This window comes from Phyllobates terribilis, unplaced genomic scaffold (assembly GCF_046119375.1).
Source record: "Phyllobates terribilis strain yellow unplaced genomic scaffold, ASM4611937v1 Scaffold_13__5_contigs__length_258822181, whole genome shotgun sequence".
Classification (NCBI taxonomy): Eukaryota; Metazoa; Chordata; class Amphibia; order Anura; family Dendrobatidae; genus Phyllobates; species Phyllobates terribilis.
The window spans coordinates 130,566,047-130,590,754 of NW_027362773.1; the positions used below are offsets into that span (position 1 = coordinate 130,566,047).

The 24,708-nt window shown below is 41.7% G+C and overlaps 2 protein-coding genes across 2 annotated transcripts in view; one reads left to right on the top strand and one right to left on the bottom strand.

Annotated features, from left to right (window-relative positions):
• Positions 1-2,253: 2,253 nt before the first annotated feature.
• Positions 2,254-24,014, top strand: LOC141174049 (uncharacterized). The gene is made up of 5 exons (XM_073658670.1): positions 2,254-2,776; positions 10,887-11,236; positions 12,438-12,540; positions 17,210-17,384; positions 21,969-24,014. Exons 1-5 carry the CDS (start codon positions 2,681-2,683, stop codon positions 22,094-22,096), a joined length of 852 nt encoding a protein of 283 aa, XP_073514771.1. The 5' UTR covers positions 2,254-2,680; the 3' UTR covers positions 22,097-24,014.
• GATD1 (glutamine amidotransferase class 1 domain containing 1) overlaps positions 21,107-24,708 on the bottom strand; it is a 31,614-nt gene continuing 28,012 nt past the window's right edge. The window contains exon 8 of the mRNA XM_073658671.1: positions 21,107-22,646. Within this exon, the coding sequence (XP_073514772.1) occupies positions 22,640-22,646 (7 nt within the window). The 3' untranslated portion in view covers positions 21,107-22,639. The remainder of the gene's footprint in view (positions 22,647-24,708) is intronic.

The window sequence follows — 24,708 nt, forward strand, 5'->3', positions numbered from 1 at the left end:
CAGGGATAAATAATGGGATCTAAGCCTCCTCCAAGAGCAACTCCTCCTAACAATCCAGTAACAATTTGGTGATGAACGAGGCTTTTTCCAGCATGAAGGACACCATGTCACAAAGTAAAAGTGATAGCTAAGTGGCTCGGTGAACAAAACATTGAAATTTTGGATCCATGGCCAGGAAACGCCCCAGATATCAATGTCATTGAGAACCTGTGGTCAATCCTCAAAAAGCGGGAGGACAAACAAAAACCCGGAAATTGTGATAAACTCCAAGCAATGATTATGCAACAATGGGTTGGGATCAGTCAAGCTTTGACCCAGAAGTCGATATCCAGCTGTCAGAGCGAAGGGCAGAAGTCTTAAAAAATAAGGGTCAACCCTGCAAATATTGAGTCTTTCCATAAATGTAATGTATTTGTCAATAAAAGTTTACAAACTTCATAGCCTAAACGGACAACTTTTTTTCTTTACACGCATAAGTATTTTTTAGGTGTCCCTTTACCATAAGTAAGCGTTACATTTGTATTGTGGTATAAATGCAAAAATAGAAACAATCCATCATTTTTATTTACAGCATTTACGAGTCGTCATAAATATGGTATTCACTGTATGTTACGGGTTATTACAATTATGGAGATACCAAATATGTCTATGTAATATCCAGTTATTCTATGGGAGGTCCGGATGTTGTGGCCATAATATGAGTCCTAATGCTCTGGAGATTTGCTATCTAGATGCATTTTGGAGAGATGTAATGGCGGATACATTACTTATCTCTCAGCTTTCTCAGATACAGAAATAAGTAGGAAATGACTGAATGACAGAATTCTAAGTGGAAAAAATTAAAGATGATATTAGTGTTAGGTTCTTTTTTTTTTATCTTAAATGGGTTGTCTAGGATTTAACCTCTTGGTGCCAGCTGCTGTATATCTATGGAGTAAGCTTAGGAACTGATATTCACCGGATGTCACATGTAAAATGAAACTTTTATTCAACAGCCCGGATGGGAGACATCTCTTAGACGCCACGATCAACAGTGATCGCTGCATCTAAGCGGTTAGACAGAAGAGAGGAGTTTCCTCTGTGCCTATAAGTATTCATGGCACCCAAGATTTAATGAAGACCTTAAGATGTATTGTATTATGGCAGCACGGTGGCTCATTGGGTAGAACTATTGCTTTGCAGCGCTGGGGTCTTGGGTTTGAATCTCATCAAGGACAACATGTCATGCATGGTGTGGGAAAGACTAAGTGCAAAACGAAGGGACGAGGGGAAGGTAGCCCAAACGCTAGGGAAAGGGGAGTGGAGACCCCTAGGCAGATCTAATATCACCCTACCATCCCTATATAGGTTCCGCTCCTATCGCCAAACAGGAAACCAAATCCCTGTATATCCCTAGAGCTAGGCCCTAGATAGGGAGGGAGGGGTGAGCACTGGTCAGTCCCCACTATAAACTAAAGACAACAAGGGAGACAAACAAAGGGGGAGAACTTAGCTTGAGCAGACACCAGAGATATAACACCAAACATCCTCCAAGGGCACCAAAGAGTAAGCTAGCCGACTGCTATAGCTCCAAGCCTGCACAAGGGAAAATGAGAATATCACTGGCGACTCCCTGAAGCAGACTGAGCGTTTATAAACACTCAGAGCATGAGGGAGGTTGCCACTGGGTCCAAAATTAAGAAGGATTAAGAAGGCGTCTGCAATGCCAAATGCAGTGACCTTCTGCAGCCAGATTCAGAGTGACTGTCTGTTACACGTGACACAACATCTGCAAGGAGTTTGTATGTTCTCCCCGTGTTTGTGTGGGTTTCCTCCAGGTTCTCCAGTTTCCTCCCACACTCCAAAGACACACAGATAGGGAATGTAGATTGTGAGCCCCAATGGGGACAGTGCCGATGATTTCTGTAAAGTGCTGCGGAATTATCGGCACTGTATTTAATGAGTAAAATCACATGGTCTGGTCTTTATTGCAGTGCTTCGGATGAGGGAAAATACGGTGGCGTGACCCAAGCCGAAGCAAGTCAAATGAATAAAGAATAATCAATAATTCATTTGCCAATATTGTGCACCTCTGTGTTGTAGTGCAAGCAGCCAAGTTAAAATATATGACCATCTCAAGGAGGTTTGCCAAAAATACAGCATAGAAATTTGAAAGCAACTTTGATTTGGAAAAAAAAGAATGACATCTTCCCACCCTTTTAGTATCATCTTTCACTAATGTACTAAGAACAAGCAGTCCCCTGATCCCGCACATCCCACCACACACAAAAGGAAAAAAAAAGTCTCCTGGCTGCACAGGATGAGCCGGAAGCCTGGAAGATGTCTTCTGTTATAATTATCTGACATCTGCTTACACATTGTCCTGTTCTTATTACTCCCAAACCGCAAACTCCAATCTAAAGACAGAAAAAAGAAAACACTTGTTTGTGGTTTGGAAGCATTTTCTATCATGTACGGATGTCCTGACCCCGCCTGGAGGAAAAGTCATATAGAGAGGTATCAACACTTTAATGAGTAAACATCAGATTCCTAACTTGGCAACTAAAAGGTTAAAAGTCTCCACCCTCCGCTCTACAGACACTCCATTACTAGACACTAAAGCAGCACTAAAGGTATAGCCATAAGAGCTCGGAGAAGACCCCTTTTACCAACCAGGCGTCTATGGACCTTTATCTTTGATATGGGGCTACAAGACTTCATTGTACCATGGATTTTATATGTAACATTACTATGTGAGCCGATCAGCGCTGGACCAGAGGAGCAAAATCACATGCAGGTAAGATCTGTATTTACTTATACTGATACAATTATGCTTCCAAGAAGCCAAAGAACAGGATTATGGGATCTAGAAGATCGATAGAATGTTGGTGAATTAATAGGAAAATATCTGTAGATTCAAATCATTTACATTTTCATCTGTTACTAATAATTTATATTTCGATCTGTTACTAATAATTTATATTTCAATCTGTTACCAATAATTTAGATTTCGATTTGTTACTAATAATTTATATTTTGATTGGTTGCTAATAATTAAAGTTAATCGGTTGCTAATAATTACATTTTGACTAGTTGCTAATAATTCAGTTTGATCAGTTGTTAATAATTACATTTTAATCAATAGTTAATTAAATTTTGGTTGATTACTAATAATTACATTTTGATTGGTTGCTAATAATTAAATTTGATCAGTGCTAATAGTTATATTTTGATCAGTGTTAATAATTAAATTTTAATCGGTTGCTAATTACATTTTGATGGATTACTGACAATTACATTTTGATCGGTTGCTAATAATAATCACAACAATATCACATGTATGTATCAGTTTGATGAGTTATGAATGGATCATATTAGCTCCATGGGAAATGGTTGTATATAGTCCTGAAAAAATATTGGTTTACTTGCTAACAGATTGTGACGAAAATGTCTATACAGTCCACTAACACGGCATCGAATCCATGTTTAATGGATTATATTAGACCATTCAACCCACAATATTTAGGATATCCATACATTGACCTTAAGGGCACGTTCACACATTCAGTATTTGGTCAGTGTGTTACATCAGTATTTGTAAGAGAAACCAGGAATGGAACAATCAGATGAAAAATATAATAGAATTTCTGTATTTTCCCCCATTCTTGGTTTTGGCTTACAAATACTGATGTAAAATACTGACCAAATACTGAGCGTGTGAATGTGGTCTAACAGCTGATGTACAGAGAATCTGCATGTTAGTACATTTAATGTCTGCTGATATTTCACTTACCCAGAAAGTAGAACCTGTCAGCTTGGTACTAATACACTCTCACATAATACTGCCATACGGAGCATTCCTCTTGGAGCTGTCATTCCCCCGAGGGGCAGCAGCGGCGGTATCCGTCCCATTATACAGTCACAGATGTGTACATTAGCACTCTATTAGAGGAAGGTATGCAACGTCTATAGTTCACTAATGCCTCAGACTATTTTCTCTCCATGTGATGAAATCTCCTTCCTGACCATTGATATTGGTGAGTGAGACTTTGTATATAGTTACACAACCCTCCATAGCACTATACATACATGAACTACATCCCCAAGAATTGCAGCAATGCCGCTATCCGCACCATATGTCGGTGTATAAAACTATGTAGCAATCCATAAGGCCATGTACAGACCGACTTTTTTTGAGGTGTTCAAAAACAATGAGTTTTTCAAGCAGAAAACGTCCGTAAACTTTTCTGGGGCGTTTTTCTTTTGCTGAAGCAGTTTTGGAATAGTTTTTTTGATTAGACAAATTGCCTAGTTGTTATTTTCCACCAGTTTTTCAAAACTTCTTTACAAAAAAAAAGTCACAAAACTCATGATATGAACTATAAAATTGATTTCCCATATAAATGAATTAGAAAAGTTTTCCAGGAGTTCTTGAAGTGGTTATTGAGGAGGGTTTTGACCTTGACCTAATACCTCCTAATGTAGATGTTCACATTATCTCATCCTAGAAGACCCTGTCCCTGGACAATGTAGACATTTTCCATTGACTATTCACATGAATTCTAGCCGCCATACAGATGTGTTGGGATAGCCTATGTACCTGATTCTTGAGTCTGGGTGGTTTGTCTCCCATTAACAATGTAGCACAGAGTTAGGGAAAGAGAAATGTATAGTATTAGTTATCAAATTATCATTGGAGATCCAGATGCTAAAGACTAAGCTGACCATAGACATGAGTTTTCTCTCCGACTCCACTAAGCCATAAGTTGACTTGGTTGAGCATTCATGTGTTTTCTAAAGGATCGAGCATTGAAATTCCATCTGCCCGATCCTTCTCTCCCCCAACATCATCTGTCAAGGTGCATCACAAAGAGGACAATCCAGGATAAATTGTATGCGTGATGGCACAAGGTTTTTGGCTTTTTGGGGATTGTTTAGCAGCCTTCAGCTTGATCTCGAGACATGGCGACTTGATGGATGAACGATCTGTAGCAAGATCGATGTTGTGCAAGCCTAGATTGGTCCACCAGGGTCTTCTCCACGGGGTTTCTAGTCTTTCTCTTCGCCTTGTTCCTTCTATTCTTCCAACCATGATGTCCTTCTCCAGTGATTGCTCTCTTCGTACAAGTCGTAGCTTGGTGATCCAGGCTTCCAGTGACATGTCTTGCTTGATTTGTTCCAAGATTGTTTTGTTTATTCTTATTGCCATCCATGGTATTGATAACATCCATCTCCAGCACCATAAGGTACAAGGTACGTCCTATGTAATATTTTAATGGATTTTCTCATTAAATTATTTACTAGGCATACAAAATCAGTGCCATTTTCTAATAACATCTAGATTTTTCGATAAAAATTTGGTACCATTTGTTGGTAGAATGCAGAAGTAGTTAACTAAAAATCTGTCAGTGGGATTTTGTTAATTTTTTATTTGTCTTTTTTGGAGTTTCTCTTAGCTGAACTTTTATGTGACCTGTGGTCATAAATCAGCTGAGAATAGCTAAAATAATGGCAGATAAACAAGTTACAGACTCTTCATCAGAACAAACTCACTGATAGAGTCTCAGATAACTCATTCTTCAGTCAGCATTAGGCAACGCAAGTCAAAGGCTACAGAAGGCAAACAGTGCAAAATGTTTAATAAAACTCAATTGCAAAAATGATTTTTAGTGCAAAAAAACTATGTGCATTTAATAATAAAAAATGCCCCTAAGAGTGTCCATATCTAAAGGGAATCTGTCACCCCTCTGGGCAATATCAGACCTCTACTATTGCCATACAGGGTATAGAAAAGTAAATCTATACATACCAGCATGGCCCATAGTAGAGGTTTGATTGCATGGTATGCATGGTACCCCGTCCCTCATCATGGTATGCATGGTACCCTTCATCCCTATCCTGGTATGCATGGTACCCCTCATCCCTAGCCTGGTATGCATGGCACCCCTCATCGCTATCATGCTGCACACACAAAAAAATAAACACTTACAGTTAGGTCCATATATATTTGGACAGAGACAACATTTTTCTAATTTTGGTTCTAGACATTACCACAATGAATTTTAAACAAAACAATTCAGATGCAGTTGAAGTTCAGACTTTCAGCTTTCATTTGAGGGTATCCACATTAAAATTGGATGAAGGGTTTAGGAGTTTCAGTTCCTTAACATGTGCCACCTTGTTTTTAAAGCGACCAAAAGTAATTGGACAGATTAAATAATTGTAAATAAAATGTTCATTTCTAGTACTTGGTTGAAAACCCTTTGTTGGCAATGACTGCCTGAAGTCTTGAACTCATGGACATCACCAGACGCTGTGTTTCCTCCTTTTTGATGCTCTGCCAGGCCTTCACTGCGGTGGTTTTCAGTTGCTGTTTGTTTGTGGGCCTTTCTGTCTGAAGTTTAGTCTTTAACAAGTGAAATGCATGCTCAATTGGATTGAGATCAGGTTACTGACTTGGCCATTCAAGAATATTCCACTTCTTTGCTTTAATAAACTCCTGGGTTGCTTTGGCTTTCTGTTTTGGGTCATTGTCCATCTGTAGTATGAAACGACGACCAATCAGTTTGGCTGCATTTGGCTGGATCTGAGCACACAGTATGGCTCTGAATACATCAGAATTCATCCGACTGCTTCTCTCCTGTGTCACATCATCAATAAACACTAGTGACCCAGTGCCACTGGCAGCCATGCATGCCCAAGCCATCACACTGCCTCTGCCGTGTTTTACAGATGATGTGGTATGCTTTGGATCATGAGCTGTACCACGACTTCGCCATACTTTTCTCTTTCCATCATTCTGGTAGAGGTTGATCTTGGTTTCATCTGTCCAAAGAATGTTCTTCCAGAACTGTGCTGGCTTTTTTAGATGTTTTTTAGCAAAGTCCAGTCTAGCCTTTTTATTCTTGATGCTTATGAGTGGCTTGCACCATGGAGTGAACCCTCTGTATTTACTTTCATGCAGTCTTCTCTTTATGGTAGATTTGGATATTGATACCCCTTCCTCCTGCAGAGTGTTGTTCACTTGGTTGGCTGTTGTGAAGGGGTTTCTCTTCACCATGGAGATTATTCTGCGATCATCCACTACTGTTGTCTTCCGTGGGAGCCCAGGTCTTTTTGCATTGATGAGTTCACCAGTGCTTTCTTTCTTTCTCAGGATGTACCAAACTGTAGATTTTGCCACTCCTAATATTGTAGCAATTTCTCGGATGGGTTTTTTCTGTTTTTGCAGCTTAAGGATGGCTTGTTTCACCTGCTCCTTTGACCGCATGTTTACTTCACAGCAAAACCTTCCAAATGCAAGCACCACACCTCAAATCAACTCCAGGCCTTTTATCTGCTTAATTGAGAATGACATAACGAAGGGATTGCCCACACGTGTCCATGAAATAGCCTTGGAGTCAATTGTCCAATTACTTTTGGTCCCTTTAAAAACAGGGTGGCACATGTTAAGGAGCTGAAACTCCTAAACCCTTCATCCAATTTTAATGTGGATACCCTCAATTGAAAGCTGAAAGTCTGAACTTCAACTGCATCTGAATTGTTTCGTTTAAAATTCATTGTGGTAATGTCTAGAACCAAAATTAGAAAAATGTTGTCTCTGTCCAAATATATATGGACCTAACTGTATACTCACCTTTCTTCCCTGTGCTCTAGCGCTGCGTCCCGTTCTGCTGGAGGCCGGGGGAGGAGTGTGGTGCCGGAGTACGCGTGTGCCGATACCGCGCTGTCCGACGCCATTTTGCTGAAGACACACAAATGTGTCTTCAGTAAAATGGCACCGGACAGCGCGCTATGCGCATGCGCCGATTCCGACGCCACACTCCTGCCCCGGTCTCCGGTCAGAACAGAGGCCCCGCGACAATGCTCCTCCCGGTCAGGTAAGTATGTAAGTATGGTGCCGGAGATCGCGGTATGCGTTCAGTGCCTACGCATACCGCGATCTCCGGCGCCATATGCTCCTCTTACCTCTAACGGCTCCATGCATTCTTCTGTCTGGAGCCAGACTGTGCAGGCGCGTTGCACTTGCACAGTCTATAAAGGCTTTGGACAGAGAGACGCATCTACGATTATATAATAGATAATTATTTTGTATTAATATTAATTGTATCACTTAATATTGAGCAGAATTAAACATGCTGACATCCTTCTACACTGTGTTCCAAATTATTATGCACAGCAGAGTTTTCAACCTTTTCATGTAAATAAAGAACAAAAAAATGGTCATTTTTGAAATTATAAGCATTAGCAGGTTATTACAAACTGAAATCAAACAGTTTTCAACTCCAAACGTTATTCTAGGTGATGTTACATTTGCACATAGGACCCCTTGTCCGAAAGGAGCTTCTGAACTCTCTCGTCCATTGAATTTGTCAGGTTTTGGATGGTTTCTGCTTCAATTGTTTTGCATGAGGACAGAATACCCTCCCAGAGCTGTTGCTTAGATGTGAACTGCCTCCTGCCATCATAGACACTCCTTTTGATGATGCTCCAGAGGTTCTCAATTGGGTTGAGGTCAGGGGAGCATGGGGGCCACACCATAAGTTTGTCCCCTTTTATTCCCATAGCAGCCAGAGATGCAGATGTGTTATGTGCAGCATGAGACGGGGCATTATCATGCATGAAATGATCTCGATGGTCCAGATGGATGGAGTGGAGGATGGCTGGTTGATGGACACCCCATGCAAACACAGCTACGGCGCTAACAAGAAGGAGGTGGAGTAATGTTTTGGGCTGGAATCATGGGGAGAGAGATTGTCGGCCCTTTTAGGATCCCTGAAGGGGTAAAGATGAACTCCATAATGTATGTTGAGTTTCTCAAACAGCGCTTCCTTCCATGATTCAAGAAGAAGAACCGTGCATTCCGCAGCAAGATCATTTTCATGCATGATAATGCCCCGTCTCATGCTGCACATAACACATCTGCATCTCTGGCTGCTATGGGCATAAAAGGGGACAAACTTATGGTGTGGCACCCATGCTCCCCTGACCTCAACCCCATTGAGAACCTCTGGAGCATCATCAAAAGGAGTGTCTATGATGGCGGGAGGCAGTTCACATCTAAGCAACAGCTCTGGGAGGGTATTCTGTCCTCATGCAAAACAATTGAAGCAGAAACCATCCAAAACCTGACAAATTCAATGAATGAGAGAGTTCAGAAGCTCCTTTCGGACAAGGGGTCCTATGTGCAAATGTAACATCACCTAGAATAAAGTTTTGAGTTGAAAACTGTTTGATTTCAGTTTGTAATAACCTGCTAATGCTTATAATTTCAAAAATGACCATTTTTTTGTTCTTTATTAAAATGAAAAGGTGGAAAACTCTGCTGTGCATAATAATTTGGAACATGCATTTTGAGTGCAGTTTGAGTTTTTTATTTTTTTAAAAATATACTGTTATCATAGGCAGTTTGTACAAAAACCTTTCAATTGTACACTAATAGTTATTTGACTGGAAAATTACAATGACTGCAATTCATATAGGTAATTTGGGAAAATCTGAGAAAATATTATTTGCATGATAATTTGGAACACAGTGTATATACCATATGAGCCCACACAATGCACCCATGTATACAGTATGAGCCCCCACATAGCCCCTCTATATACCATATGAACCTGCACACAGCCCCCTATATATTGTAAGAGCCCACACACAGCCCCTGTATACAGTATGAGCCGCCACATAACCTTCTATATATAGTGTGAGCCACCACATAGCCTCCTATGCACATACAACCATCCCATACACATGAAAAAAAACAACACACAGTCACCTTGCTCCAGTTCACCCGGCAGCACGCTCTGCTCTTGTCTCCGGTGCACTGACTCCCTGCAGTGCACAGCTGACGCAATGAAATGACGTAATCGTGTCTGCTGTCTCACATGCTGATTGGTGGAGAAGGGGCCAGCGGCCGTCTTCCATCAATGTATTCACCGGTGTCTGCATCCCGAGGATGTGGCTAGCAGTGTCAGGCGGTGGCGGATGGGTGGTGGGGGTGGGTAGGGTGCGGGCTGTGGGCCACTGTTTCAGCCCTTCGGCTGTCTCGGTCCACACTTTGCTCAGGTCTGGTCTAGGAGGTTGAAACACTTCTATAAATTGGTTTAATAAGGCTATGAAATATGAACCTTGCTCAGATCAGAAGACCTAGCCCGACCACTAGATCTTCCAACCTGAGGCAGTTAGCTCAGGTGAGGATCCTCGGTGTTTGGGCTGGGTCTTCTGATGCGAGCACAATCCATGATTCACAGATGTGTAAAACTGGCCTATGGTTGTTCTCTAACCATCATTTAAAGGGTAACCATCATTTTCACTTTTTTTCAGTGAATAGAGATTTTCCCATTACTGAGACAGGACCCGACAGTTGGTGCTCATAAAGTTCTATGGAGAACTGTAACTGTTGTTCAAGGAGAACTTGCAGCAGAATATCTGTATTTGCCTCCCTTCTCCATAGAGTCTTAAAAGCACTAGCTGTCATCAGCTATTCCAGTAATGTGAAAATTTGTCTTCACTGAATATATTTTATCCATGAATTGAGCGTGAGTGATCAGAACAGAAAGAGGAAAAAATAGCAGATTTCTACTAAAACATATATTACAAAGTAGCTTATTTTCACGTGTACTAATGATTTATGTAATAAAAATTAAAATGACAGGTACTCTTTAAATGCAAGACTGTCGGTGCCGGGTGTGAAGGTAGGATGCCCCAAAATCTTTATTGGGGAGGGAAGATTTTGACTGGAGATTATTATTATTATTATTATATATATATAATTATTATTTTATTTTATTTTTTTTGCATTCCAATTTTGGCAAAGTGGATATTTTATGGCTTCTACTGTTTGGTTGTATGGGGTATGATGAGATCTTCACAGCATTTTGTCAAGAGTCTTTTTTTCTTTATTAAAGGATCATAACTTGGAATTCACTACAAGCTCCGCAGTAAGAAACGTCAGTAATGACACCGCAGCATTGGTTGTCCAAACTCATCTACAAAATCCCCAGCAAACCAATCTTGTGTGGACGGACTGCTTGACTGACAGACAGTTTGGTCACTTCCGTTTTGGCATTGGACTAGGACCGGTCCTCAGCACAAACATGAATGAGGATCCATCCCCTCTCCTGCATATCAGGGGCTCGGAGAGGCTTTCTGTCACTGTGACCGCAGAGACCAACAGGAGCGATGTCCGGCTGGTCATCATGGAATGCAAGCTGGTGAGCAAAAGGAACGAAACCAGATCCTACTTCATCCAGGATGGGTAAGAAACAAACTTTTATTGTTTTTATTTTCTTCCTACACATCCAAGGAAAATCTTAGAAAAATAAAAAATTCTGCATATACAATTATTGTGTTTAACTTCCTTGCCTAAGTGAAAGGAGTTTTTACAGAATTTCCATTGACTGTTACATCCTTATATTTAGCTATTTCTGTCCTTAATAATTCTTGTAGGATCAACCCTCCTAAGCCATCTATACGGACACGCAGGTCATAGGAAGGTGAATAAAATGATACCTTGATATCTGCGTTCCGATATTTTATTCCAGAGAAATCCAAGCTTTTCTTAATATGCAAATGAGCTGTTAAGATCTATGGGCCTTACATAGGTCTTCCCGAGAATCTGCCTCCTGAGCTTATTAGAAATGAATAGGGGAGTTACCAGTGTGAGACATGTAGATCAGGAAAACGGACTGTCAGTCATTACATGTCTCACACGGGTAACACCCCCTTTCATTTATAAAAAGGTCTGGATTCTCAGGGAGATCTATGTCCGGCCCATAGATCTTAACAGCTCATTTACATATTAAGAAAAACATAGATTTCTCTAGAATAAGACTTCAGATCGCAGATATCAAGGTATCATTTTATTCCATTTCCTATGACCTACATGACCATATAGATGGCTTAGGAGGGCTGATCCTACAGACAGATTCCCTTTAATTAAAGCATCTCTACCATGATGCAGAGGCACTTGATCATAATCTATAAAATGACCAAAAGGTGTGAATTTTGGAGAAGCATCGTGAAGAGAGACCTTTATGTCTACTTTGCTCTGCTATCCTCACATTGACCAAGTCAGCACGGAGCAAGGTAACGTTCTGGAGAGACACCAAGGTCCTGTCTTTGTAACATATGATGGGATTTGTACGTGACGTAGTGGAATTAGTGATGCTATCTCCTCTGCTGGAATTCAAACATCTGTTAAACAATCACATGAGAATAACTTATTTTGCTCAGATTTCCTTAAAGTAGTATTGCTCCATAATTAAAAAAATTAAAGTGGAGTTCTCCTGACAGGTCTGTTTTACTAAATACTTGGGACTCCTGATAAAATAACAATTTCAGCGCATCTTTTGTTAGGTCTTCCGTTTAGTAGCACAGACACGTCAGCGGAGGCGACAGGTCGTCTTTACATAAAACTTCATTAATTCCTAATGTAAATACTTTTTATTTAATTCCAGGTGTTTAGACAACAAAATGGCAAAGAACATCTCAAGGGAAGACAACAAGATGGTGTTCACTCTGCATCTCTCAGGAGCAGCGCAGATTTCCGGCTCCTCTATGGTAGGCATGATGAGTTTTTCTAGTGCTTTGCCTTGTATGATATAGAAAGAAGCTCGGATCTTAGCATTTCTTCAGTGGCCGTCTAAAAGGGAATCTGTCAGCAGGTTTTTGCTATATAATCTGAAAGCAGCATAATAGAAGGCAAGAAAGCCTGATCCCAGTGATGTGTCACTTACTAGGCTGCTTGGTGTAATTTTGATAGAATCCCTGTTTTCTTTGATGTAGATGTAGCAGAGATAAGACTTTTAGACTATGCATAACCCCGCCCACACCCGATTGGAAGCTTCCTGTGTACACTGTCAGTAAACTGCCAAGCCAATCAGAGGTGGGGGCGGGGTTACACAGATTACCCTGACTGCCTGGCATGTGAGCCCTAGTCCTGTAGAGATAATCTCCTGCTGATAAAACACCGATTGTATTGAAACTACAACACACAGCCTAGTAATTGACACATCCCTTTAATCAGACTCTAATGTCCTATATTATGCTGCTCTCAGATTAAATAGCAAAATCCTGATGACAGATTCTCTTTAAAAAAAAGGGGACAATTGTAGACCAATAGAGGCACCAGAAGCTTTTTGGTTACTTTCTCTTCAAGAGGCACAATATGCTTGCTGGTTTCAACACTCACATGAGCTATAGAATCGTGGAGGTTTCAGACATTTCTTATCAGATCAAACCAAATAAAAAGAACATTATGGTGGTGGTGTAGCCTTATTTTTCAGGTCTCCATTCACCTTACACGGGTCACACCCAGAGCATTGATTACTTCTCAATTTATTCATAGATTACTTCTCAAGTTCTTCATAGATTACTTGTCAAGTTCTTCATAGATTACTTGTCAAGTTCTTCATTGATAACTTGTCAAGTTCATCATTGATAACTTCTCAAGTTCTTCATTGATAACTTCTCAATTTATTCATAGATTACTTCTCAAGTTCTTCATAGATTACTTCTCAAGTTCTTCATAGATTACTTGTCAAGTTCTTCATAGATTACTTCTCAAGTTCTTCATAGATTACTTCTCAAGTTCTTCATTGATAACTTCTCAAGTTCTTCATAGATTACTTCTCAAGTTCTTCATAGATTACTTGTCAAGTTCTTCATAGATTACTTGTCAAGTTCTTCAATGATAACTTGTCAAGTTCTTCATTGATAACTTCTCAATTTATTCATAGATTACTTCTCAAGTTCTTCATAGATTACTTCTCAAGTTCTTCATAGATTACTTGTCAAGTTCTTCATTGATAACTTCTCAAGTTCTTCATTGATAACTTCTCAAGTTCTTCATAGATTACTTCTCAAGTTCTTCATAGATTACTTCTCAAGTTCTTCATAGATTACTTCTCAAGTTCTTCATAGATTACTTCTCAAGTTCTTCATGGATAACTTCTCAAGTTCTTCATAGATTACTTCTCAAATTCTTCTTTCTGGTCAAAACAAGTTATTACCTATGGATTAGGTGGGGGTCTAATCTCAGAGACATGCATTGATCAGCAGAATGGGGAATCCTCATCCCTTTTAGATAGGTGATAATTTATTTAAACTTGACAACCCCTTTCCGGGCCCTCATATACATTAGACAGTGGTCAGTCGTATTAACAACTCCCCCCAAACGCAGAAATACTTGGCATGGCAGTGGCTCGTCTTCTGGCTGGACAAAAGGATCAATTGTTGAAATTCCAAAGGTTGAATCCTTCTCTGCCCCGACATCATTTGTAGGTAACTCCCTACGGAAATACTGGGACACACTTCGGACCTACTCAACAATTACTTCAGCATACCACTGCTTAATGAAAAGTGTTTTTTTCCCCGCAATGACTATTCCTGGAGCCACATCATGGGATCTTATACATAGCGGGAGCTCTTGTTATGGTGTCAGTTGGCTCCCGTGCCCACTGAGTCACTTTTCAAGTGCATGGCATAAGAAATAAATAGCTCACCAGGCCCTTCTCGGTAAACTTGTGGTCCCTTTAGGGGAAGTTATTATCAGGAAATTACTTATTGTTTAAACCAAGTTTTTGTTTTAAATGTATTTTTTACAAATGTTCTGATTTTTTTTTTCTACATAGCACAATCTACCGTATATTAAAAAATAAAAAATAGAAATCTTACAATTTTCACACTGGAGCTTATTTTAGACTCTAAGGTTCAAGGAGGGCCTGGATACCTTTCTTGATAAATCTAATATTACACTGCTCAAAAAAATAAAGGGAACACTCAAATAACACATCCTAGATCTGAATGAATGAAATATTCTCATTGAATACTTTGTTCTGTACAAGTTGAATGTGCTGACAACAAAATCACACAAAAATCATCAATGGAAATCAAATTTATTAACCAATGGAGGCCTGGATTTGGAGTCACCCCCAAAATTAAAGTGGAAAAACACACTACAGGCTGATCCAACTTTGATGTAATGTCCTTAAAACAAGTCAAAATGAGGCTCAGTATTGTGTGTGGCCTCCACGTGCCTGTATGACCTCCCTACAACGCCTGGGCATGCTCCTGATGAGGTTGCGGATGGTCTCCTGTGGGATCTCCTCCCAGACCTGGACTAAAGCATCCGCCAACTCCTGGACAGTCTGTGGTGCAACGTGACGTTGGTGGATGGAGCGAGACATGATGTCCCAGATGTGCTCAATCGGATTCAGGTCTGGGGAACGGGCGGGCCAGTCCATAGCTTCAATGCCTTCATCTTGCAGGAACTGCTGACACACTCCAGCCACATGAGGTCTGGCATTGTCCTGCATTAGGAGGAACCCAGGGCCAACCGCACCAGCATATGGTCTCACAAGGGGTCTGAGGCTCTCATCTCGGTACCTAATGGCAGTCAGGCTACATCTGGCGACCACATGGAGGGCTGTGCGGCCCTCCAAAGAAATGCCACCTCACACCATTACTGACCCACTGCCAAACCGGTCATGCTGAAGGATGTTGCAGGCAGCAGATCGCTCTCCACGGCGTCTCCAGACTCTGTCACATCTGTCACATGTGCTCAGTGTGAACCTGCTTTCATCTGTGAAGAGCACAGGACGCCAGTGGCGACTTTGCCAATCCTGGTGTTTTGTGGCAAATGCCAAGCGTTCTGCACGGTGTTGGGCTGTGAGCACAACCCCCATCTGTGGATGTCGGGCCCTCATACCACCCTCATGGAGTCGGTTTCTAACCATTTGTGCAGACACATGCACATTTGTGGCCTGCTGGAGGTCATTTTGCAGGGCTCTGGCAGTGATCCTCCTGTCCCTCCTTGCACAAAGGCGGAGGTAGCGGTCCTGCTGCTGGGTTGTTTCCCTCCTACGGCCCCCTCCATCTGGGACATCATGTCTTGCTCCATCCACCAACGTCACGTTGCACCACAGACTGTCCAGGAGTTGGTGGATGCTTTGGTCCAGGTCTGGGAGGAGATCCCACAGGAGACCATCCGCAACCTCATCAGGAGCATGCCCAGGCGTTGTAGGGAGGTCATACAGGCACGTGGAGGCCACACACAATACTGAGCCTCATTTTGACTTGTTTTAAGGACATTACATCAAAGTTGGATCAGCCTGTAGTGTGTTTTTCCACTTTAGTTTTGGGGGTGACTTCAAATCCAGGCCTCCATTGGTTAATAAATTTGATTTCCATTGATGATTTTTGTGTGATTTTGTTGTCAGCACATTCAACTTTGTACAGAACAAAGTATTCAATGAGAATATTTCATTCATTCAGATCTAGGATGTGGTATTTGAGTGTTCCCTTTATTTTTTTGAGCAGTGTATATTCATGGGCACTAGATTCTGTGATGGGGCGTCGATCCAGGGAACTAGTCTGATTGTTGTATGTGCAGTCGAGAAGGAATTTTTTCCCTAATATGGAGCTATTAGTGTCTGCTCCATGGGGTTTTTGCCTTCCTCTGGGTCAAAATCTATATAGGTTGCACTTGATGGACTTGTGTCTTCTTCAGCCTTATAAACAATGAAACTTCCTGTTGTTTCAAGAAACACATGTAGATAGCCAAAATGAACAGATGCTGACCCTATCTTTTGTCCTGAACTGTGCATTGGTCATTGTGAAGGGAGGAGGAGAGCTGTGACACCTTTTGTGATTGGTGAATCCTGTGTAATCAGCTGTGTATAGCGGTGTTATCTGTCATTGTACAGGAGGAGGAGGAGGTGAGCTGTGCCATCACCTATTGTGAATGGTGGATCCTGTGTTATCTACTGTATATAGAGGTATTACATGTCAATGTACAGGATGGGGAGTGGGTGAGCTGTGACTTCACATATTGTAATTGGTGGATCTTGTGCCATCAGCTTTATATAGAGGTGTTACCTCTCATTGTACAGGAGGTGAGCTGTGACATCACCTATTGTGATTTGTGGATCCTGTGTATAGAGGTGTTACCTGCCATTGTAATCCTCCCTCTGATGATAAGGAGACTGCTGAAAACTCTTCTTGAAAGGACAGGAAGTAACAGTTGTAAAAAAAAGTCATGGAGGCCAGTGTGAAAATTGCAATTTTATTTATTTTTTTAATAAAGGTTATTTAAAAAAAAATGCCATTTTTTAAAAAAAAAAAAGATACATGTAGCACAAAAACCTGATGTGTTTTTTCAGATTAGACATATGATAACATATTATGGCCACCCGTCATTATGCATATATTGTATGGTTTCTCCCATTAGGTATCTATAAGCTGTGAAGTGAAGCTCTGCCTCAGTTCTAACCACTCAAAGTCTTGCGGTTCCTACTGTCCATTACAATTACTCTCTAAACAACCAACAGAACCAGCACTGGAGACAAGAACCTACCACATCAGCACCAGACCCATCTATGTGATACGGGAGGAAAGAAAAAAAGGCAAGTATCGGGAACAATGGATCTCATCTAAAGACTTGGACCACCTGGGACAGACTGGTTGCTAGGGACTTGGGCCTGATGACATTGTATGAGAGTGGGTGGTTGTCAGGCATTGTAACCATAGTAACAAGCAATTAGAAATACATCCAAGAGGGACTTGGCGCTGGCCCTAACAACCGATAAGCAGAACCACAGCTTGGAAGTAGTCACTCCATGTCATGTCCAGTCAGTGCCAATAAAGGAGTTGACTAAATTTTTACACACATTGTTACAATTTAAAGGGAATCTGTCATCAGAATTTTGCCACCCCATCTGAGAGCTGCATAATGTAGGGAAAGAGACCCTGATTCCAGTAATATCACTTACTGGGCTGCTCCCTGCAGTTTTGATAAAATCCTTGTTTTCTCTGCACCAGATCTAACAGTTCTCTGAATGCTGAGCTCTGTATAACCCCGCCCACACCACTGATTGGCTGCTTTCTGTCTATGCACAGTATACACAGAAAGTTGCCAATCAGTGGTGGAAGTGGGGTTGAACAGAGCTCAGAAATATGAAGTACTACCTGGCAGGAGGTTTATTAATCCCCCAGTGATAATCTTCTGCTGATAAAACACTGATTTTATCAAAACTACAGCATGCAACCCAGTATGTGACACGTCATTGGAATCAGGGTCTCTGTCTCTACCTTACACTGCTCTCAGATTAGATGGAAATATCCCGATGACAGATTCCCTTTAAGCCATATACCTCCTGCTAAAGCCTCATCTACTTTCAAAGAAAAAAAAATGATAAATGTGGTTAAGGTGGCACAAATTTAGTCTGAATTCTGACCTATTTTTCTTAGTAAATCTTCCATTTTGTTGTTGCCAAACAACAAAATGGAATCGTGCTCCTGCCCAGGCGCACTTCTCTCTACAGTATTGTAGTGCGCATGCGCCGGCGCTTTGACCTTTTCCAGCGCATGCACATTACAGTACTGTGCTCTGCACGCAGCAGGGCAGAGAGAAGTGCGCCTCCGCAGGAGTGCGATGGAGGACGCTGTGTGGATGAAGTAGGTCGCGTCATTCATATAAAGCAGGCCAGGAGGATGGCGATCACAAGGAGAGAGGAGGCGCCGGATCAAGACCAGCGACACCCATCGGACTGGACCGTGCAGCATAATAGCAGCTCTTTTTTTGTGTCATGACGGGGACTTACAGTGGGTACGGAAAGTATTCAGACCCCTTTAAATTCTTCACTCTTTGTTTCATTGCAGCCATTTGGTAAATTCTAAAAAGTTCATTTTTTTCTCAATAAAGTACACCCTGCACCCCATCTTGACTGAAAAAAAACAGAAATGTAGAAATTTTTGCAAATTTATTAAAAAAGAAAAAATGAAAGATCACATGGTGATAAGTATTCAGACCCTTTGCTCAGACACTCATATTTAAGTCACAAGCTGTCCATTTCCTTGTGATCCTCCTTGAGATGGTTCTACTCCTTCATTGGAGTCCAGCTGTATTTAATTAAACTGATAGGACTTGATTTGGAAAGCCACACACCTGTCTATATAAGACCTCACAGCTCACAGTGCATGTCAGACTAAATGAGAATCATGAGCTCAAAGGAACTGCCCAAGGAGCTCAGAGACAGAATTGTGGCAAGGCACAGATCTAGCCAAGGTTACAAAAGAATTTCTGCATTACTCAAGGTTCCTAAGAGCACAGTAGCCTCCATAATCCTTAAATGGAAATAGTTTGAGACCACCAGAAGTCTTCCTAGGCCTGGACATCCAGCGAAACTGAGCAATCGTGGGAGATGAGCCTTGGTGAGAGAGGTAAAGAAGAACCCCAAGATCACTGTGGCTGACCTCCAGAGATGCAGTAGGGAGATGGGAGAAAGTTTCACAAAGTCAACTATCACTGCAGCCCTCCACCAGTCGGGCCTTTATGGCAGAGTGGCCCGACGGAAGCCTCTCCTCAGTGCAAGACATATGAAAGACCGCATAGAGTTTGCTCAAAAGCACATGAAGGACTCCCAGACTATGAGAAATAAGATTCTCTGGTCTGATGAGACGAAGATAGAACTTTTTGGTGATAATTCTAAGTGGTATGTGTGGGAAAAAAACAGGCACTGCTCATCACCTGCCCAATACAATCCCAACAGTGAAACATGGTGGTGGCAGCATCATGCTATGGGGGTGTTTTTCAGCTGCAGGGACAGGACGACTGGTTGCAATTGAAGGGAACATGAATGCGGCCAAGTACAGAGATATCCTGGATGAAAACCTCTTCCAGAGTTCTCTGGACCTCAGACTTGGCCGAAGGTTCACCTTCCAACAAGACAATGACCCTAAGCACACAGCTAAAATAACAAAGGAGTGGCTTCAGAACAACTCTGCGACCATTCTTGACTGGCCCAGCCAGAGCCCTGACCTAAACCCAATTGAGTATCTCGGGAGAGACCTGAAAATGGCTGTCCACCAACGTTCACCATCCAACCTGACAGAACTGGAGAGGATCTGCAAGGAAGAATGGCAGAGAATCCCTAAATCCAGGTGTGAAAAAACTTGTTGCATCATTCCCAAGAAGACTCATGGCTGCACTAGCTCAAAAGGGTGCTTCTACTCAATACTGAGCAAAGGCGCTGAATACTTATGACCAAGTGATATTTCAGTTTTTCTTTTTTAATAAATGTGCAAAAATTTCTATATTTTGTTTTTTTTCAGTCAAGATGGGGTGCAGAGTGTACTTTAATGAGAAAAAAATGAACTTTTTAGAATTTACCAAATGTCTGCAATGAAGCAAAGAGTGAAAAATTTAACGGGGTCTGAATACTTTCCGTACCCACTGTATAGACAGCATTCTAGAATACCGTATATATGAGGGTGTACAGCTGCTGGTCTGACAAACACAGGCAATCCCCTCTGCTCCTAGTGTCTGCTACTGTCTGAAGCTCTGACATAACGTTGACAGCGCTACCGCAAATGACTGAGCTCAGCGGCTTTGACTGGCTCATGCCACCGGGCACTGGCTCAGTTATTGGTTACAGCGCTGTCCACATGAGTTCAGACCTACAGATAATAACAGACATTGGGACCAGTGGATAAGACTCTGCGTTGGACCTGGGGAGGGGGAGTAAAGCCAGCTTGTTTTAAAAATAAACTGCAGCCGGAAGACAAAGATTTTTCTGAAACCGGAAAACTGATTTTATTATAAAATTCCGTCTGTATAAATTCACCACTATTGGGAGCTCAAGCTCTAACTGCATGCAATTTATATAATGAATCAATAACACAGCATACTCTAAGTGCCAAACTCCTTTTAAAGGGATTCTCCAACAATGTAATAAAACGGCCCCGTCACGTAATTCAAACTGCAGCCCGTGAGTCATGTGTCAATAAGGGCTGCAGTCTGAAAAAAAACACAGCTCTTGAGACCTGTGTCTCAACTCACAGAAGACAAAGAACCGTAAACACATACAATGGAGCTGCCAGAAAAGTGTGTGACAGAAGAAAAAATAAATCTTCTACTCGGCTGACTGAAAACGGAGGACTGAGACTGGAGAAAAAAAAAACCTTTGCACTCACACAGCCAAGATGTATTTCTTCTCCGATCACAGTACTTCTGCTTGGCTCTTGGAGGTATGTGTGCTTTGGATACAGCTCCTGTCAGTGGAGACACAGGTCTTAGGAGCTGTGTTTCTTTAGACGGCAGCCCGCTTTGGCACCTGGCTAGGACAGGTTACTGTTTGAATTAGTGACGGGGGCCATTTTATTGTATTCTTGGAGAACATCATTAATCACAGCTTCCAGATAGCAATGCTAGGATATTCCATAAGCGTCTAACGTTCCTAAAAATAAAGGGATAGAGATCCCTTTTGGCACTTCTCCTGCACAGCGGTGCTCCTGGCCATCTATCTCCTTGTGCAGGGGAACTGCACCATACTTATTTCACGTGAATGGAGCAGTGCTGCATTATCCTCCATGGAGGGTAAATGGGAACTGCAGTGTTAGGTAAATTATTCCTCCACTTATACAGAAAGTGTCCACAATATTCATTTTTCTAAATCACTTTATTGCTGACTTTGCTTCCAAATGGCAGCACAGACCGGCTGTGGTCCGTGCTGTCCTCTAGGTTACCATTTCCACTGCACGAGAAGGAAAGCTAGAAGACAGTGCAGACCACAGCTGTCTGAAGACTTTCTATGAATCTTTACATCTACTCTCCAAGGAGAGATGATCAGAAATATACGGCACTTTGGCTCCTTCATTTTAGCGATTGTTGTGGGCCTCAGCACGCGGACCCCCACTGATCATATCTTCTACGATGATAGGTCCCTTTAAATGTTTCCAAGCAGTACCCCTAAATATATGACATCAAAGTCTCCCGTTTCTTAGTTAGGCTGGCCTAATTCAAGAAATGAAACGGTAATTGACCAGGTAGAAAGAGAAATGGAATCTGAATGGATCTGACCTTTCTGGAAGAAAGCAGAAAAGTTGTTTAATTTTTGTAAAACTTCTTTAAAATTGTAATTAAAAAATAAGTGATTTTGTACTAATCAGGCTACAAATAATACATATATTTTTCTTCTTCTTCCCACCAGCCACCACAAACTATGCAGCCATGGTGATCGGTATGGTTCTTGGTGCCACAGTTTTAGCTGTGGTGGTTTTGCTTGTAAGGAAATCTTTTTCTGGAGTGCGACGGAGGAATATACTAATGGACCTGTGACCGACAGGGTCATCTTCTCTGCAGAAGGATGTGTAAAGGAAAGAGCAAGACCGGAGGAACGGGATATTTTATTTGGAAAAAAAAAAAAAGGACAATGAATAGATATACATTTTACAAATACAAAACCACAGGTGACAATCTGCAGACAATCACAGTGACGTGAACGGTTCCATGTGTCCGTCTTCAATGAAATGAAGGGTATTGGTCGGTGACAAAAGATTTTCAAGCGTACAAAAAGAAACTAATGGAGATGTACAGAATATAATGATAACTACATGGGCAACCTCCTAAAGTATAATCAAAAAGCAAGATCTCAGCACTTCCATGATATTTTGGTAAGGGTCAACAGAAGCCCACCAGGACCCTGGTTCTATCCGCTTCCTCCATGCAGCGGAATAATCAAAGCAGTGTGGCAAGTCTGGTGCGGTGTGGCGTCTCGGTGCTCCTGGCGTTCACAGTAAGGTACACGGCACGTGTCTCGAGGCCTTCTAGACACAGACAAGCACATGTGGAGCGGTGATATGCTTTGGTCCTTCAGTAGATTTACTTCCTATAGAGAAGAAACCAGATCAATTAAATCTAGAGCTGAACAAAAAAGATTTGCACGAGTCCAGTTCAGTCCTCTGTGGCAGCCAATCCAGGGTGGTCTTCACTTTTGAGGCTGGCATCCATGGTGCCTCTTTAAGTGACCCATCGATGTCATGACCTTGCTTGAGTCCAGTCCAATCATCTGTGGCAGCCGGTCCAGGGTGGTCTTCACTTTTGAGGCTCCTCTTTATGTGACCCATCGATGTCATGACCTTCCACGAGGACTAGTAAACATCAGAGGCACCTAGGATGCCAGGCCAAGGATACCAGCCTCAGAAGTAAAGACTACCCTGGTCCAGATGCCAGGACGGACTGGACCAGGGCAGAACAAAACTTTTTACTCAAATCATTACCTGTAGTGTTTCCCAAAAATTTTCCTTTTTCTCTACATCCCCTCAAGAGACATAGACTGAAAGGGAACCTGTCATTATGAAGATCCAGTTTAATCTACCTAAAGTATATTATAGAGTAAGAGGAGCCAAGTGGATTGATATATAGAACAGACTTGTAACTTACTGATTGAAATCCCTGCTCATTCTATGCGTAGGAGTCCAGTGGGTGTGGCCTGTCTCCATGATTGACAGCTTACCCTGTATGAGCATGCATTCTGCATTGGCTGTCAATCATTGATTAGGACCACCCACTGGACTCCTAAAACATAGAAAGATCAGGGATAGGTTAAACCGAATCTTTTCTCACAAAACTACAGTATATACCAATCTTCTCATTTCTTCCTACTCTATATAACACGCTGATGGCAGGTCACAATGTATGCTCAATGGGAATGTATCAGGGTTCAAGAAAATTGGTCCCATTATGCTAGTTACACGCTGATCAGAGTTTGTCCATTTAATTTTCTCAGATGAGAAGATGATGAAAAAAAAATCTCCATCTTCTCCATTCTGTCAGTCTGTAAAAATCAGACTGCACTTGGATGTCATCTGAGTGCAGTCTGTTTTTTTTTCCACAGACTCATTGGAGTTGCATGGCAGAGTGCGATCCGATTTATGGATGAAAATCAGACGTGTGCACAGCCCCATAGAATAACATTGGTCCTTGTGTGATCCCATGTTCGGACCGCACTTGGACTGAAAATAAGCTCATCTGTACAAGCCCTTAGGGGAGTGATTAGGATCATGTGCTTCCTCTAGCGGAGACTGCATGCAGCCAGAATAATATATTTTTGGACAGTTTTACACATTCAGCAAACACAGACCATTTTAGCTTTGGAAGATCCGGCTCGAGCAGCGGGCCTCCCGACCTGAGCCAACTGCTTCATAAGCATTAGTGTTGAGCGAGTATGTTCTGTCCGAGTATGCTCGGCCGAGCTCCGAGTATTTATAGCTGCTCGGTGATATGGTTGAATCGCTCCCGTGTGCATGATTTGCGACTGTTTGACAGTTTTATTACATGTGAGGAATGTCTATTTCTTACACATTCCTCACATGTAACAAAGCTGTTACACAGTTGCAAATCATGCACACGGGAGCGATTCAACCTTATCACCGAGCAGCTGTAAATACTCGGAGCTCGGCCGAGCATACTCGGAGAAAGGGTTAATAGAACATACTCGCTCATCACTAATTAGCATGTATCAGGTGCTTCGGCCGCATCTTCCGCTGCGAGAATGTTCTGTGTTTCAAGGATGTGTGAAATCAGCCTTTATCTACATAGGGGGTTTGCAGTTTTGTACCAGTAAACTACAAATACAATATTTTGAGAAACTAATCAGTTCAGAATTTGTAACCTAATTATATTGAAAAGTTAAGTTAAGTTTGGTTTAGTTTGGAGTTAAACTCTTCCCCTCCGGTTATTAGTATCCTGCATTTATAACCATTCCCTAATGTAATCACCAAAAAGTCTAAGGCTATGTGCCCACGATGCAGAAATGAAGCAGAAAATTTCTGCAGCATTTCTGCATCTCCCTGGCAGAAAAAACGCATGCAGATTGTACATGCGTTTTTCCTGCAGAATACATGCGGATCCACATGCGGGTTCACATGCGTTTCCGCATGCAGATTGAC

Coding starts and splice junctions, on each gene's coding strand:
- LOC141174049 (XM_073658670.1), top strand. CDS start 2,681: ATGGGGCTACAAGACTTCATTGTACCATGGATTTTATATGTAACATTA. Junction 12,541..17,209: donor AGATTTCCGGCTCCTCTATG/GTAGGCATGATG, acceptor TTCTCCCATTAG/GTATCTATAAGCTGTGAAGT. Junction 17,385..21,968: donor ACGGGAGGAAAGAAAAAAAG/GCAAGTATCGGG, acceptor TCTTCCCACCAG/CCACCACAAACTATGCAGCC.